At 41.0% G+C, this 16,703-nt stretch overlaps 1 protein-coding gene and 1 long non-coding RNA gene across 6 annotated transcripts in view; both read right to left on the minus strand.

The window, feature by feature from the left end:
• Positions 1 to 118: 118 nt before the first annotated feature.
• Positions 119 to 16,703, minus strand: part of LOC126372601 (uncharacterized) — a 290,379-nt gene continuing 273,794 nt past the window's right edge. For all 4 annotated transcript variants that reach the window (XR_007567194.1, XR_007567193.1, XR_007567192.1 and 1 more), the window contains exon 2: positions 119 to 854. This is a non-coding gene — a long non-coding RNA (uncharacterized LOC126372601). The remainder of the gene's footprint in view (positions 855 to 16,703) is intronic.
• On the minus strand, positions 365 to 16,683 carry LOC126372460 (regulator of MON1-CCZ1 complex). Of its 2 annotated transcripts, none has more exons than XM_050018231.1 (13): positions 16,490 to 16,683; positions 15,996 to 16,366; positions 15,391 to 15,512; positions 13,452 to 13,570; positions 12,916 to 13,032; positions 12,260 to 12,401; positions 11,564 to 11,664; positions 10,580 to 10,737; positions 9,976 to 10,123; positions 8,586 to 8,706; positions 6,910 to 7,031; positions 4,624 to 4,846; positions 365 to 1,276 (listed from the first exon to the last, which is right to left on the minus strand). In XM_050018231.1, the coding sequence occupies exons 1-13, from the start codon at positions 16,607 to 16,609 to the stop codon at positions 1,215 to 1,217; spliced, it is 1,926 nt and encodes a 641-aa protein (XP_049874188.1). In that variant the 5' UTR covers positions 16,610 to 16,683; the 3' UTR covers positions 365 to 1,214. The 2 variants fall into 2 exon arrangements, with proteins under 2 accessions (XP_049874188.1, XP_049874187.1); XM_050018230.1 differs by having other exon boundaries at positions 9,976 to 10,126.

A 16,703-nucleotide genomic window follows, 5' to 3' on the forward strand; every position in this document is an offset into this window, starting at 1 on the left:
TATCTAACCAGTTCTACCTACTTGATAACAATAGGTATTAAATAAAAATAACTAAATTGCAAAGAAATTAGCAGATATTTGATACTTATTTGATAGATAAAAGAAAACTACACAAATAAATATAACAAGAATAGATTTATTTATAACAAAATATAACTTATTTACTTAAATTATAATTTATTTATTTCAACATTGAAACTCGAATTCAATTTATATTAATTTCAAATCACAGATCTAATAAAAACAAAAGCTAAAATTGTTGATATTACATTATCGCCAATGTTAAAATTTGTTTTTTTATTGACGTGTTTACAATAAGGTATGTTGTTCTAAAATAAAATATATCGCAAGTGGTTTCACTATTATCATGTTCAACAAAATAGTTCAACTTTGAAGTTACGATTCCGAACGATACAGGAGTTCAATGAACTTTATAGACTGCTAGAAACCAGTGTCGCCTTCAAATTGCTACTTCACGTAATAGACTTATACCACTTTTAACGTAGCATGATTAAAATGACAGCAGGAGAGAGATATAACCCATCGCCTAGTGTGAAAGGGACGCGAGGTATGTCTATTTCACACTTAATAAACGGTATACAGCTTAGTATGAAAGAGACGAGATATAATGTCAATGTCACTAATCATGTTAGGTATGTTTGAAGGGGTATAAGTAGGTAATAAACCTTAATGGTAGCAAACGATTTAGAAAAGGGACAGTGATAAAAATATCTGGGATTACCATAAATGACATATTTATTGTCAATGCCATAAATTTATAGTCAAAGTCGATTTTTGTCTAACAGAGAGCTCCGTGGGGTGTGGGTACTTAGTTCATTTTTCGATTGAAGTACCTCCGACTACCCCAATTGGGACAGTCGTGAGCTTATGTTATTATTACATTTGTTCACTGTCCTATTTCGTAATCGTTTGCAATTTGGCTAAGGCCAGGACACAGGCCCTGAACAATCGACTCTTTGAAACCACTAGAGTGTACAAACACTTCAGTATAAACCAGCCGGATCTGCATGGTAACCGCGGCGCGATTTATATCTCGCTCTTCGACCAATAAACGATACGAATGCTATCTACGTAGATGGACGTCAAACGGCTATTGGTCGAAGGCTTCGATATATTCTGCGCCGCGATCGGCGCGGTTGCCGTGCAGAGCCTACTGATATACTTACTTACTGACTTACTTAAATGGTCCTTCCTTATTGTACCGGCTCCGAAGTAAGCTGTTTATAATACTCAACGTAGCTTTCGCATTGTTCACCTGAAACAATTCTACATGTTTATTAAGCGTTCAAATACGTCTTCTATTGTGTGGGTTGTGAGGTGGATTACCAACCTCAAACACCCTGCTATCAGGGTTATTATTGAGCCGCCTAAGGCCCCTGATATGGCTCATGTTACAACTACTAACTTACATCTGTAAGTAGTAACCGGAACCAATGGCTTCTCACAAAATACGCCTTCTGAAACACGGATCATCTTACTTTCGGACAATCTAACTACGGATTACATTTTTTTTTGCGATATGTCCCCATCGGGATGCGAACCCGGGTTCTCCGGATTATTAACATTCAAATGCATCTGCGGGAAACTATTGCTTTGAGAATACTTAAACTAGCGGCACGCTATTATGGCCGTATTGGCGTCTGTCCCGCTTATCAAGTTTCGTATGAATAAATAACTATGTGATAGAGTTGCAAGTGATCAGATCCAGGATGGTTTAAGGAAAGGTCAGGTCAGGAGTACTCTAAGCCGACGAGCATGCATGAAGACTGATGAGAGTGGAACTAGTAGAAGAAGCGGTGGTGTGTCAGGATCGCAGTAAGTGGAATTCCGTGGTCTCTATCTACCCCAATGGGAAATAGGCGGGATCTTACGTATGTAAATGACCATTAGCTGTATTTTACTGTGGTCATCAAGTTTCGTATTAATTGGGTCGTGTACTGGGTCCAAGATAAATTATGAAATTCTGATTACTAAATAAAGACACATCTAAAACTAACGAAAAACATTTTGTTTTATCTATTTAATTTGTTTATAAAATTTAAACAAGAAAAACGTAAAAATTAGTCCGACATTTTATCACGTTTTTCTATGACGTCACAGTGTGCTATTTCAAACAAATTCCATAGCAATTTCGTGTTTTGACGTGTAATAAAAAGTAACTGATTAGACTAGTTGGAAACTAGCCTATTTATACATATAACAAAGTATATTGACGGAACGAATTGCTGTAATTTTTACTCTTTTTATCTACGCTGTGCCCAGCAGTGGGACGTTTATAGGCTGTTTATGTATCTGCGCGGTAGATAAACATTGTACGACTATTGGTCGAATTCCAATAATCCGTGGCACGCGCGTATTATCATCACAAGGGCGATACTGAGGGGCTGTTATTTTTTTTAGTGCCCCTGCCCACCCTACTAGGTATTACGGGCGCGGGTTTATGTAACATACTTTCGTGTTGGTGTGCCATGTATTTTTTCTATAAGTTCAATTATACCTATCAGTTGTTATATTACGTTCGATAAGATAGTTATTTACGTAATTACCACACCATTGATAAGCGAAATAATTTGCACTGAGATTGGGGTTATCGTAATGTGTTTGTTTTAAAGATTGTTTCTTTAACGATATATGGTGGCCTGTTCACCCCATGGTTGTTTTTCTATGATATTTTAGGTAACTTGTTTTAGGGTATGAACGTGCTAATGAGGCGTAGCGGGAAGCGATAAGTCTGAGGAGGAGATGGGGTTTTTTTCATAAATAAATCTTCTGAACTTGATGGGTATTTTGTATTGTCTATCAACACATACGGAATTATTAATTACACAGAAGGTTACGCACTAAAAACTATGTAAAATTCCGGAGCGAATTTAAAATTCACCTGTCGCCTAGAAAAACTTTCACACCCGAGAGAGAGATGAGGTGCGGGGCGAGCAATGGGACGTATGGCTATGCGTGAGTCGATTTTTTTTTACCTATAACTGTGGCAAAAACACTCGAGCGATGGATTGCCTTCCCAATTTAAAGGCACTGTTGCACTAGAAATATTTTCGGCAATTACGATAATGATTCCAAAGATTCAAAATTATTCGAGGGTCACACGTCTGACCTCTATAACGACACGAAAGTAAGAAAATGACGTTCCAAAACTACTCAAGAAATTTTATTTTTTTTTACTTTTTTATCCCTTTGGGGAAAGGCAAAGGCAAAAGACGTGGCTTCGGCCTTATTAAGATTTGGACATGACAAAAAAATACATTAGACTACTCAAGAAAGTTATTTTTAAATTATGTTTGTAATGTTGCCAGGCGAAATATAATGCAATTCTGAACAATATAAAATAAAATTCTTAGGACTTCATATTAAAAGTGGCTGCAAGTTCCCCCTTTAGAACTGTCTTCGATATACAGGGTCTTAGTGACATCGTAACGAAAACTTTGACGGATGTTTCAGCTCATTATTTTGAGTGACTTGATATTAATATCAAGTGGAATTTTTCATCGCAAAAGTAAAGATTTAAAAATAATAAAAAATCACGAATTTTATGACAGAAATTTCCACTTGATACTAACTCAGAACCATGGTTTGAATCATCCCCCTCAGTATTCGTTACGGTATCACTAACACCCTGTATAGGATTACGGGCATTATGGGCATGACGATGTATAGTGTTAAAATCGCCATCGCTTATGCATGTATCTTAAACCCTGTGACAGATATGGTGTTAATTAACAGTTCGTGGCTCTCGTGGAGCCGGTTACTTATCAGTTATATTTTAGTAACATATTATACATCAATGGTTATCATATCACCATGTAAGGTCACTCGACATATCCCATAATTGGATCGTTTTGTGTTGTTATCAGCCGTGGTATCATAACATAACACAAAAATACTTTACTGTACACACAAGAAACACGAAATTACGAAATCATCATCAATTTCATAATATTATTTTTCGACTTTTTTTTACGAATTTTATTTATGAATTTAGTAACAATGAGTACGACGCGACGTTTGACCGCTTTCATTGATGACGTCACAGGACAGTATCTCCATACAAACTCTTAAGAAAACTTTCGTTTAGACGTTTCGTAAAAAGTATCATTTGACTAGGTCAAGTAGCCTATTATGTATAAAATATCAGATCCAGGATGTTTTAAAGCTAGATTAGGTCAGGAGGGTTAAAATGGCCACATCGAAGCGATTCATCTAAGAAAGCATTATTGCTATTTGACAGTTGTTTGCATTGCACACTTACTCTTATATGCGCAAATGTCAAATTGCAATATTGCTTTCTTAGATGAATTGTTTCGATGTGGCCATTTTAACCCCACAGGAGTACTCTTAAACTGGCGAGCATGCATGAAATCCTTGATGAGAATGGAGGAAGCCAAAGTAGTGTATCAGGATCGTAGCAAGTGGAATTCTGTGGTCTATGCTTACCCTGAACTAGGGAGTTAAAAACGTTACATTTAAGGAATCCATCTAAGGCACCAATATTGCTATATGATATGATACAATGCGCACATTTATATACGCCAATGTCACATTGCAATACTGCTTTTTTAATATGACCTTTTTAACCCCAATGGCACCAACCTCTCAAGAAGTGCGGCGACCCTCTCAGCCGGTCGTTCCTCTCCCTCAGCGCGTGGTAAGCAGCGACGAAGGCCCCAGGGTCCCCGCACCGCTCAGCGTATAACTTCGCGGCCGCCAGCACCTTCCGGGCGGGCAGGCCGTGCCAGACCTGCGGGCCCGCTTGCTTCGCCGCGCCTATCGCTGATATTGGCTCGTTCCAGCTTAGCAGAACTTCTACTATTTCCTGAGGGATGAATTATTTAGATACCTAAGGTGATTCTCACACTGCCCCGCATGATGCAGCGTAGCGCGTGGATGCGTGTTCTTCCGTTGCTTGTATCTCCGTTTGTATAGAAAACACGCACGGTCTAACACAGAAAATGCAAAAAATCGCAAAAACTGTAAAATGTTTGTAGATTATGTATTAAAGATTGTAAAATGTGTAAATAAAATAAATAGTTAAGACTAAGGAAAATTATTGCTTAGTATATTTTTAATATGTTAAAACATAATGACCTAAAATAGAGATAAGGAAATTGTATATATAAGATAGACATAAGAAACAGCTGTGTAGTTTGTAGTCAAAAGTAAATGTAAATAATATGTATTGTAAAAGAAGAAAATAAAATAAGTGTTCACCCCCTGTTTTCTCCCCGCCCTAGAATAAGAAACAGAATAGGATAGGAATGAAAGGAATGAAAGAATGAAAGTGCGAGAGGCATAAAAGCGAGAACTGGAATGGTAATAGAGGACAAGAATGAATGTATGCCAGTGTAGGACCCTATTGGGTAAATATATACAGGGTGTTAGTGACATCGTAACGAAAACTTTGAGGGGTGATTGAGGCCATGATTCTGAGATGATATCAAGTGGAATTTTCCGTCGCAAAAGTATGGAATTGAAAATAATTAAAAAAAAAAAAACAAAAATTTTCAGGAATATTCAGACTGAAAATTCCACTTGATATCAACTCAGAATCATGGTCTGAACCATCCCCCTCAGTATTCGTTACGGTGTCACTAACACCCATACCTACTTGTATGGCTACCGTATGTACTTGTGTGGGGTGTAATTGACATCGTAACGAATACTGAGGGGGATGATTCAGCTGATTATTCTGAGTTAATATCAAGTGGAATTTTTCATCGCAAAAGTATAGAATTAAAAAATAATTAAAAAAAAACTAAAAAAAATCATGAATTTTGCGACGAAAAATTCCACTTGATATTAACTCAGAATCATGGCCTGAATCATCCCCCTGAGTATTCGTTACGATGTCACTAACACCCTGTATATAAGTCACTAGCAGAAATAAGCTATGTATGTAGTTCTATAAAGCCCCTGCCTATCCTGTGCGGCAGGGGTACACAGAAAATGCATCCGCATGAACGCGCGTGGATGTATTTTCTGTGTGTTAGACTGTATCCACGCGCTACGTTGCATCATGCGGGCAGTGTGAGAATCGCCTAAGAAAATATACGTGCGTTCGTTTAGAGACTGAATTGCGAACGGTTATAAAGGAAGGCCAGGTCTAGAGTAGTGTAAACCGGCGAGCATGCTCGAAGTCTGATGAGAGTGACGGTGAATTCAACCAGGTACCATCCGGTACGGTGTCACTATATAATCAGCCTATATACGTCCCACTGCTGGGCACAGGCCTCCCCTCAACCAACCGGAGGGGGTATGGAGCAAACTCCACCACGCTGCTCCAATGCGGGTTGGTGGAGGTGTTTTTACGGCTAATAGCCGGGACCAACGGCTTAACGTGCCCTCCGAAGCACGAAATCATCTTACTTTTTCGGGCAATCAGGTGATTCAAGCTTGAAAGTCCTTACCAAACAAAGGTCAGTCTCACAAAGTGATTTCGACAATGTCCCCATCGGGATTCGAACCCGGACCTCCAGATCGTGAGCCTAACGCTTTAACCACTAGACCACAGAGGCTGTTACGGTGTCACTAACACCATGACAATGTATATCAACAGCCTGCGGGCTTAGCACCGAAGCGCTTCTCTCTCGCCTCGACATACGTCACCCGTCACTCTCTCACTGTACGGTCACGAGTACTAATATGTATACACTTTGCAACCATGTCACATTAACTTTTTGACAAATTAAACCTCATCTCATTAAATGTTAAATATGATAGTGCGACAGGGTTCTAAAGTGGGTACATGATATTGCTCATGACTGTACTGCACAGAAAGAGACAGACGATCTCTGTCGCGGCGAGAAGGAGTCGCGTGCTTGTGGTGCCAGGCCCGCTGGAGGTTAGAGAGGTTGTGTGAAGTTAGCCATGGGTGCGTACGTCGTGCGCCCGCAGCCGCGCCATCATGTCGAGCGCCAGCTGCGCTGCGGGCGGCTGCAGGTGCCCCAGCGACAGCAGCGCGCACGCCAGCGGACGCGCGTCGCACACGCAGCCGCGGCGGACTGCGCGTTCACAAATCACAATCATTTATTCAACGTCACTATCGTGGATAAACTTGTTGAATGTAACATTCAATGTAACATTTTTGAATTTACGTCATTTCGCAAGGTGTTATGGCTGAGGAGAAGAAATGACAAGAAACGGCACAGCAACACATCTTTAAAATCAATGTGCATTACAAGTTATTTAATAACTAGAGGAACACATTCAATACCAGACATTTTTACCATTTAGGTTATAATATACATAAAGTAAAAACAGTGAGCTTTAAATTTATTTTCTGACTTTAAAATATTATCTAGTATTTTATTGTAAAAATGTGTACATAACCCCAAAAAAGATAAAATTTAATTTACTTAATCTAGAATTTTGAATAGCAATTTTATTTTTATTCCTTGTATTGTAAGTTTGCCTTTCACAGTTGACCAGGATTGCATTCCACATTATATAACCAATACGTTAAGGACAGTCAAAATGGCGGGTGTATCGTAATTAATCCAGGCAAAATGTACTTATATCAAAAATCGTACCAAATCTGTACTATTCAGTACCTCATCATCAGCCCATTAACGTCCCCAATGCTGGGGCACGCGCCTTCCCTATGGATGGATAGAGAGATCGGGCCTTAAACCATCACGCGGGCCCAGTGCGGATTGATGGTTATTAACGACTGCTAATGCAGCCGGGACCAACGGCTTAAAGTGCCTTCCGAAGCACGGAGGAGCTCGAGATGAATTATTTTTTTGTGGTCACCCATCCTATGACCGGCCCTTGCGAAAGTTGCTTAACTTCAACAATCGCAGACCGAGCGCGTTAACCGCTGCGCCACTGAGCTCCTCATTCAGTACCTATGCTGTAAAAATTTGTACTTCCTTTCCAGAAAAGTTATAACACATTCAAGGTACACCCGCCGTCGTGACAGTCAATGCAGCGGATGTATTTCATTTTCCCATAAATAGACATTGGCCCCGATTCCTGGAGACACCGCCTAATTTTATTTTAAGTTATATCCGTCATTTTCATATCCGTCGAAAAGGAAAGGGACGGATGATTCACAGCTCTTAATTTTAGGAAGAATAAGTAAATTAATGTGTCGGGTTATTGACTGACGTAAAATTTTTAGACGGTTGGTTTAGATTTGTGCTTAAAATTGACGTGTGTTCCATAAATTTTATGCTTGTCGATTACCCGTCCCTTTCCTTTTCGGCGGATAAGAAAATGACAGATATAACTTAAAATAAAATTAGATGGTATTTACAGGAATTAGCACCATTGTTAATTTAATTAGTAATATTCCAAAAATGTTTACCTAAACTGTCCTATTCAGTACATATGCTTTAAAAGCCCGTATCTCCTTTAGGAGAAAGTTATAACACAATCGATTTATTTAGAGTCAAGATAGCGGGTGTATTTAAATTTTTCCTATATATCCCTTTGTCGGTTTTTACGACATGCCCGGGGAGACAAGCAGCTGAACGTTTTCTATGTTTTTTATTTGCTCCCAGAACAGCATAGAAGCAAATAACAAAGCATAGATATTCTGTGGTAATACTCACCTAACGACTTGAGTCGTCCTATGGCCCCCTGCGTGACTAATGTGCGCACAGCCAGCTCGGCCACCGGATGCTGCACCACCATGTCGTGACGAGACAGCGACGCTATGTATGCTGTCACTACCTGTACGGACACGACATAGCATCACCTAACCTGTATTGGGCTGGTCTTCCCTTCGCAGATTGGAAGGTCAAACAGGCAGTCGCTACTGTAAAACCGGACCTGTCAATCTTCAGGTGAGGTAAGCGGATTCTGTGAGAAACGGGATAACGCTAGACAATGACATATAAAGCATCACGCCTGTATCCCCGAAGCGGTAGGCAGAGGTGCATAGTATACTCTTGGCCAGCTATGTTTAAGTCTCATGTAATAGGGGGCGAGCCTATTGTTATTTGTGCCCATAGGCGGCCAATCAGCTCGCGACACCAAACACTTTAGAACCTCAATACCGACCTCGCCGGCGTGGTCGATGATTTCCCTCATTCAGCGCTTATGTCAATTAAATCTTTCAAATATTCTTCCTCTCAGACGATGCCCTGAGCCGAGGTTCGCGCCCAACTGGGCACCCTCAGGCCTGTTGTCTTAAATTTTGTACCGGGTGAGAACCCTCAGCGCTCCCTATTTGTCCGGCTAAGTGGTTAATGCCATCTGCGGCGAATCTACAATAGGTCACGACTAAAAAAAATTGCTATTTGTGCTCGTTTGACAAATCTATAACCCAAACATTCAAACTTACTAACTGAATAACTTGTTAAATAAGTAATAATAATAGATAGCAGATGATTCATTAAGTAAGTAATCATTACATAAGCCATGTCTAGGCTTGACTGCTTAATAGTAACCCTGACACCAGAATTGATGAGGTTTCGCCGCCAAGTCGTTGACGAGTTCGAAAGCGTACAGTCATGAGTAATATCATGTACCCATTTTAGGACCCTGTCGCACTATCATATTTGACATTTAGGGTGGTATTAATAAACTAATCTCAGCTTCGAGACTGCCAATATGACAGTTCTCATATAAAAACAGGGACTTGAGCATGATCTTGAGGGCAGTCTCAGCTGAGATATGTTTATTAATACCAACCTTAATGAGACTTACGGTTTACTTTGTCAAGAAATTTAATATGACATGGTTTCAAAGTGTACACATATTAGTACTCGTGACCGTACCAGCGGCTCTGGCACTACAGCGGTGATATGGACATAGAGGGGGTTTCAGTTGGTGCGAGCTCCCCAAGGAATTTCCCTTCGTGTAAAAAAAAAACATCGTTCATTGACCTTACAACCCGCATGAGAAAAGTTAATTGTGCTAATTTCCCCCCGTGTAAAAACAAGAATGAGGTCGGTCATTGACCTTACAACCCACACGAGAACAGAAGAGTAGTGATACCTGCACGATATGCGGGTGGTCCCCGCTGAGCACGTGCGCACACATGTCGGGCTGCGCGATGACGGCGGCCGCGGGGGCCGCGGGGGCGGCGGCGGCGGCGGGGGCGGGGGCGCCCGCCGTGGCGCGGGCCACCTCCAGCTCCGCCCACCTGCTGGAACATCCACAATACGACACTTTCCAACTACTCAAATCAGTTACAACTCACACCTATTTCCCACCGGGGTAAGCAGAGACTATACAATTCCATTTGCTTCTATCCTGACACACTTCTATTGCTTCCCCCGCATTCATCAATCCCTTCATACACGCACACCGGTTCAGAACGGTAGGCGCCGCTACTTCAAAAGCGCACCCCTGATGCCGGGCAGCAGCGGTATCAGTACTGGTTGGAGGCCGAGGAAATGGATTCTGGTAGGGCTCTAGCTAGAACATCACCGATTGAGAAATTGCTCGGTGTACTGCGGAACGGAAGGCGATTGGGGCAATCACCGTTCTACACGCCCTAACTATGGAGTAATGGCGATTACTCCACCGACAAGAGCGTAGCTCTTAAATAAAGAGAGAGACCTCTAAGGGTATAAATAAAGGGATGAACTATGATTACCGGTAGACAGAGTTGATTTCGTCAAACACTTGTGACAGCTGCACGAGGTGCCTGCCAGCATCGGCCACCATCTGGTTCAGTACGGCGTATATGGTTGGCTTGCCGTCCGACCGCCGCAGTAGCACTGCTACTATCTTTGAGATCTCATCTTTGGGGATCTGAAACGGAGGATATGGCATAAAGAAGAAAAACAGAAATAAAAATATCTATTACCAATCCAACGATTAGAGCCGTGATAGCCTAGTTGGTAGAACGCTTGCCTCTCACTTTGAGGTCGCAAAGTTCGAATCCAGGACAGGACTAAACCAATTATTGTCGAATAGCATAGCATTATCCAGTTTTTCACAGGATCCGCTTACCTAACCTGAATATTTAACAGGTAAGGTTTTTTACAGAAGCGATTGCCTGTCTGACCTTCCGCGAAGGGAAAACCCACCCAATACAGGTTAGCTCCAAAAATGCATTTCTCGGGAATGTAGGTTTCCTCGGGATGTTTTCCTTCAACGCTGAGCACGTGATAATTATTTATGATCAAAACTTTACTTCGAAAAGAAATTCGACAATCATTGGTTTAAACATTTTCACTTATATTACTTATCTTCTTTTATTTTCGTGCAAGGAAGTATACAAGGTGTTAGTGACATTGTAACGAATATTCAGAGGGATCATTCTGACCATTATACTGAGTTGATATCAAGTGGAATTTTCGGCCGAAAATTCATGTTTTTTTTTTCAGAATAATGTGCTGAATCATCCCTCTCAGTATTCGTTATGGTGTTACTAACACTCATACTTATACGGAGTGGATATCAAGTGGAATTACCTGTTGGCAAATTCATGAAATTTAATTTTATTATTTTCAGTTCTATACTTTTGCGACAGAATATTCCACTTGTGATCAACTCATAATCATGGCCCAAATTAAAATTTTCGTTACGATGTCACGGACACCCTGTATTTGATTGGCTGATTGATAACACTTACAGAATGCACCAATCCAGAGGGTGTGAGATGCACTCGCCATAAGCAGCCGAGACGCGCGTCCACGATGTAGTCAGGTTGAAACACCACCCAGTTCACCGAGTCTAGTTACGTTTGTAGGACACTATTTGGACAGTAATATCATGTCTGATACCTTCTTCTATCGTGTGGGTTAGGTGGATTACCAACCTCATCAACCCTGGTGTCAGGGTTACTATTGAGCAGTCAAAGGCCCCTGACATGACTCATGTAACGACTACTTACTTACATCAGTAAGTAGTAACCGGGACCAACGGCTTAACGTGCCTTCCGAAGCACGGATCGTCTTACTTACGGACAATCAGGTGATCAGCTTGTAATATCCTAACCAAACTAGGGACCACAAAGTGATTTTTGTGATTTGTCCCCACCATGATTCGGACCCAGGACCTCCGGATCGTGAGCACAACGCTCAACCACTGGACCACGGAGGCTGTTACTTGGACTTAGCACTGTGATGACCTCTTTGAGGCATGTCCTCACATAATCCTGGCTGGCGCGCTATTTGTAATTTTGAAAGGGGTGTCAGTTGACAAAGAGTGTCGATCTATCCAGCTGAGCTATTTCTCGATTCCTGCAGACATTTTCTAATTTTATTTTCTAAATTATACCTGTCCTTTTCTTATTTGCCGAAAAGGAAAGAGACGGAAAAAAGGATACACATAGGACACAGCTGATCCTCAACGAAGGCGGGCCGCATGGAGCACCCGGGGACCACAGGCAGGTGGACCACCGTGCTGGTATCCGAGACACTGCTCGCGAGCTGTTCCTGGATGTCGAATACTAAGGAGGTTTGGCTTGACTGGAATGAAAACAAATGTTGGTTAACAGCCTACAAACATATAAACAATATAAATGAACAGCCTAATACATCCCATTGCTGGGCACAGAGCTCCCCTGAATCAATCGGAAAGGGTATGGAGCATACTCCACCACGCTGCTCCAGTGCAGGTTGGTGAAGGTGTTTGGGCTAGTACCCCAGAATCAACGGGTTAACGTGACGTCTGAAGCACTGAATTATTTCACATTTTTGGACAATCAGGTGATTCAGGCTGCAATGCCAAACAAAGGACTGTTTCAAAAAGCGATTTCAATGATATGTCGGGATTCGATCCCTGGACCTTCAGATTGTGAGCCCAAAGCTCAAACACTGTACCACAAACGCTAAAGACATTTTATTAGTGCGCAATAGACCCTTAGTGTTTTCTACAGCACCTTGACGTTGGCAGAATCATCGTTTCTAAACGATGCAGCCATAAACATTAAAAAACAAAGTGACCTTGAAAAAAAAATTCTTTTTAAGTCTATGTACTAACCTGATGATGTACTACAACGAGGTCGTCGACGACATTGACGGCGAAGCGGCCCACCAGCCCTGTCTTGAGCACATGCGTGTACTGACCCGGCCCGGCTGATATCGGCATCAACCACACCTGCAACCATTTAACATAGCCATTTACCATATTCTCGGCCTCCGTGGACTAGTGGTTGAGCGTTAGGCTCACGATCCGGAGGTCCCGGGTTCGAATCCCGGTGGGGACATATCACAAAAATCACTTTGTGATCCCTAGTTTGGTTAGGACATTACAGACATTACACTTGATTGTCCAAAAAGTAAGACGATCCGTGCTTCGGAAGGCACGATAAGCCGTTGGTCCCGGTCACTACTTGCTGATGTAAGTAAGAAGTTGTTACATGAGCATGTCAGGGGCCTTTGGCGGCTCAATAATAACGTTGACATCAGAGGTTGAGGTTGGTAATTCACGTCACAACCCACACGATAGAAGAAGACAATATTTTTGACTTATAGTAAAAAAAACACAGCGCCTTTTTGAAAAATCACAAACCGCACCTCTGTGGGGCCAGGCGCGGCGGCCGCGGTGGCGGCGTGTCGGAACACGGCGCAGTACGCCGCGTCGCACAGCCGCAGTGTGAACACGTCGCGCTCCGCTACTGGCTTGGCAGAGTCCACTGCAAGTTCAAAATTCAAATTCAAATCCGAAATTCAAAAATATCTTTATTCAGTAGGTAACATAGTTACACTTTGAATCGTCATGCTCCGCACCACCCGAATCCCCTGGTAGTTGCGGCTTCCGATTACATCCCGCTTAGGGACGGTACTGAAAAGTATCGGCGTCCGAAGGACGTAATATACGATCCCGACGACCCGATTACCCTAGCCATAGAGGCAGCCAATCAGCTCGCGACACCAAACACTTCAGGACCCCGATACCGACCCCGCCGGCGTGGTCGACGATTTCCCTCATTCAGCGCTTATCGCTATCGACCCACTAGGGTCGATTAATTCTTTCAAATATTTTTCCTCTCAGACGACGCCCTGAGCCGAGGTTCGCGCCCAACTGGGCACCCTCAGGCCTGTTGTCTTAAACGTTGTACCGGGTGAGAGCCTTCAGCGCTCCCCATTTGTCCGGCCAAGTAGTTAATGCCATCTGCGGCAAATCTACAATAAGTCACGTCAAAAAAAAAAAAAAAAAAATTTGAATCGTCAATTTTACATAACGAACGTCTCATCCATCTAAAACTACTGCAGCTTCTCACACCCTGTATAGCCGGGGAAAAGAAGCTGCAAGAAAAACCTCGGCACGGGGCCCTAGACGTTCTTAAAAAAAAAAAAAATAATATTGGTATACAATTGAGTAATTTAGCTGCCTAATATCAGTTCTCAGGCAATTAATCCCATGCATTCATATCTTCTAAATAATCACTAACTTTATATTAACCTTTTTTGTAAAGTTTTTGTTTAACTACTGTCTTAAAACATCATGCCCATTGCAGATCACTGCTGGACATAGGCCTCTCCTAAGGCGCGCCACAAAGCCTATCCTCAGCCCTACTTTTCCAGGACTTATCACAGCACAAGTTACTTATATTCAAGCAGTTTTAATTCAGGGTTTTAGCCGTTGGTCCCGGCTATTAGCCGTAAAAACACCTCCACCAACCCGCAGTGGAGCAGCGTGGTGGAGTATGCTCCATACCCCCTCCGGTTGATTGAGGGGAGGCCTGTGCCCAGCAGTGGGACGTATATAGGCAGTTTATGTTTATGTATGTGTTTAATTCAGGGGCTTAAAAAAGCAATTCATAATAGAGCAATATTCCTATTTGACATTAGTTGAAATTGCACACTTACTTATATGCGCAAATGTCAAATTGCAATATTGTTTTTTTGATAAACTCAATGTGACCTTTGTAACAGGTCTTAATACTCTAATCTAACAAAATTTAATTATGTATTTTTCCTATCGTTTCAAAGGTCTTCTACTTTACTTCTATGTCTTTCTACTTTAGGAATAAGCCTGCCTTTTGTACTTTTTGTTTAACTATATTTCTGTATTTTGTGTAGCCAGTCAACAGCTTTTTGATTCATAATGTTATTAGAATATCACACACATGCCATTATATGCACATAATGTAGAATAGAATAGAATAACTTTATTCCCAAAACAGTGCAGTACAATAGTAGAAAAGATAAAGATAAGTACAGTAAGAACAGTTGTTTTATCAAAAATACACTGCCAGGGAAATGGGACTGACTCAGCATGTTGTTGCGAAGGATAGTAGAAATACCACTTTTAGCAACACTGATATTCTGCCAGTACCTAAGTTACGCATAGAAATATAAATGTCATCATCAGACAAACAGAAAATGGGCAGGACAGCGGTAATAAAAAAAAGTTACCATTGTTAATTCAATAAATTACTAGATTGGTGGTAAGCACATCGAGGGTTTGATGCTAAAGAGATCTTAATACTATTAGTACAATTATACTAGCATTCCAATTTCTGCAGTTTGGTGACAGACGAGCCATTGAGGGAGAAAGGCTGCAGCAGTGCTCCATTGTTCCCGGCCAGCAGGACGATGTTGCTGCGAGCACACCACGAATACCATGCACCACTGGAAATATTACAAAAAAAATCTTTATTGTACAATTTACAAAAGTGTAATAATTCATTATTATTTCTATTAATCATTATTGTTTATTTATTTATATTAGGCATAAGCCCAACTGGGCACCCTCAGGCCTGATGACTTAAATTTTTAACCAGGGTAGAGACCTCAGTGCTACTATTTGTCCAGTCAAGTAGTTAATGATATTTGCAATATGCCAAGTCATAAAAAAATTAAAAGGTTGACATAAGAATCATTCTCTTTCTGCTAGTTTTTTTAGAATCATTCATAGTTGTATTCATAAAAATAATGACCTTCCTTAAACACCATATTTATATTTAATAAATATGAAAATATTTCTAAAAACATCTGACATAAAGGCTATTTATTATTATTACTGGAAGGAAATGTATCTAGTTAAATTTCTTTTGTAACTATTTTCTTTTATTTTGGTGCAGAATCTGAAATATGTTTTCTTGGTACATTTACCTGAAGGACATGTTCTTCAAGCTTTTCAGCTGTTTCTTTTCAGGTATAACTTGCAACAACTCAATACCATGATCTGTTATAAACGCAATCTCATTTACTTTTGGCCAAACAAAGCCGAGTATTTTAGCATTCTTCCATTTACATGTCTGTGTGTACTCTACATTGGTTGGTGCTTGTTCCTTAAAGTTCACAAACTCCACTGTGGCATTCTGATTATCAAGGTTCCTCTGTATTGCAAGTATTTTATGGTCGGGAGAGAACTTTATCGAGATGATGGGCCCCCGGTCCTCCATACGGAACGATGTGGACTTCAATTCGTCCATACCCGTGACTGTTACGCCTGTCACGCCCCCCGATCTAACTGTAAAAACCTACAAAAAATAAAGGTCTCTATTTTGTAGTTTTTATATGGAAACAGGAACATATTTAGAGATTCGTAAGTAATTAAACATGAGTTCAGGTCTGCTTTCTAAATAATGTTACAGGAATATTACCTCTCCATTTGTGTCGTCAAAAAACACATTTGTAACCGGACTGTCGGCGTCAAACCGTTTTGGAAGTTCAGAGAGTGATAAGTAATACTCATCGCTGCCCTTTAAACTAAATTGGGCCATTTTGGAGGCTTTTATTTATGAAAAACCTTCGAAAATAAACTGAACTAGATACCATTTGTTTTGACAATTTTTAACGTCACTAATTGACAGATAA

Source organism: Pectinophora gossypiella, chromosome 14 (genome assembly GCF_024362695.1).
Source record: "Pectinophora gossypiella chromosome 14, ilPecGoss1.1, whole genome shotgun sequence".
Taxonomy (NCBI): Eukaryota; Metazoa; Arthropoda; class Insecta; order Lepidoptera; family Gelechiidae; genus Pectinophora; species Pectinophora gossypiella.

Coding starts and splice junctions, on each gene's coding strand:
- LOC126372460 (XM_050018230.1), bottom strand. CDS start 16,609: ATGGCCCAATTTAGTTTAAAGGGCAGCGATGAGTATTACTTATCACTC. Junction 12,402..12,915: donor TCGTTGTAGTACATCATCAG/GTTAGTACATAG, acceptor TTTTCATTCCAG/TCAAGCCAAACCTCCTTAGT. Junction 8,707..9,975: donor ACCACCCGCATATCGTGCAG/GTATCACTACTC, acceptor GTGTCCGTACAG/GTAGTGACAGCATACATAGC.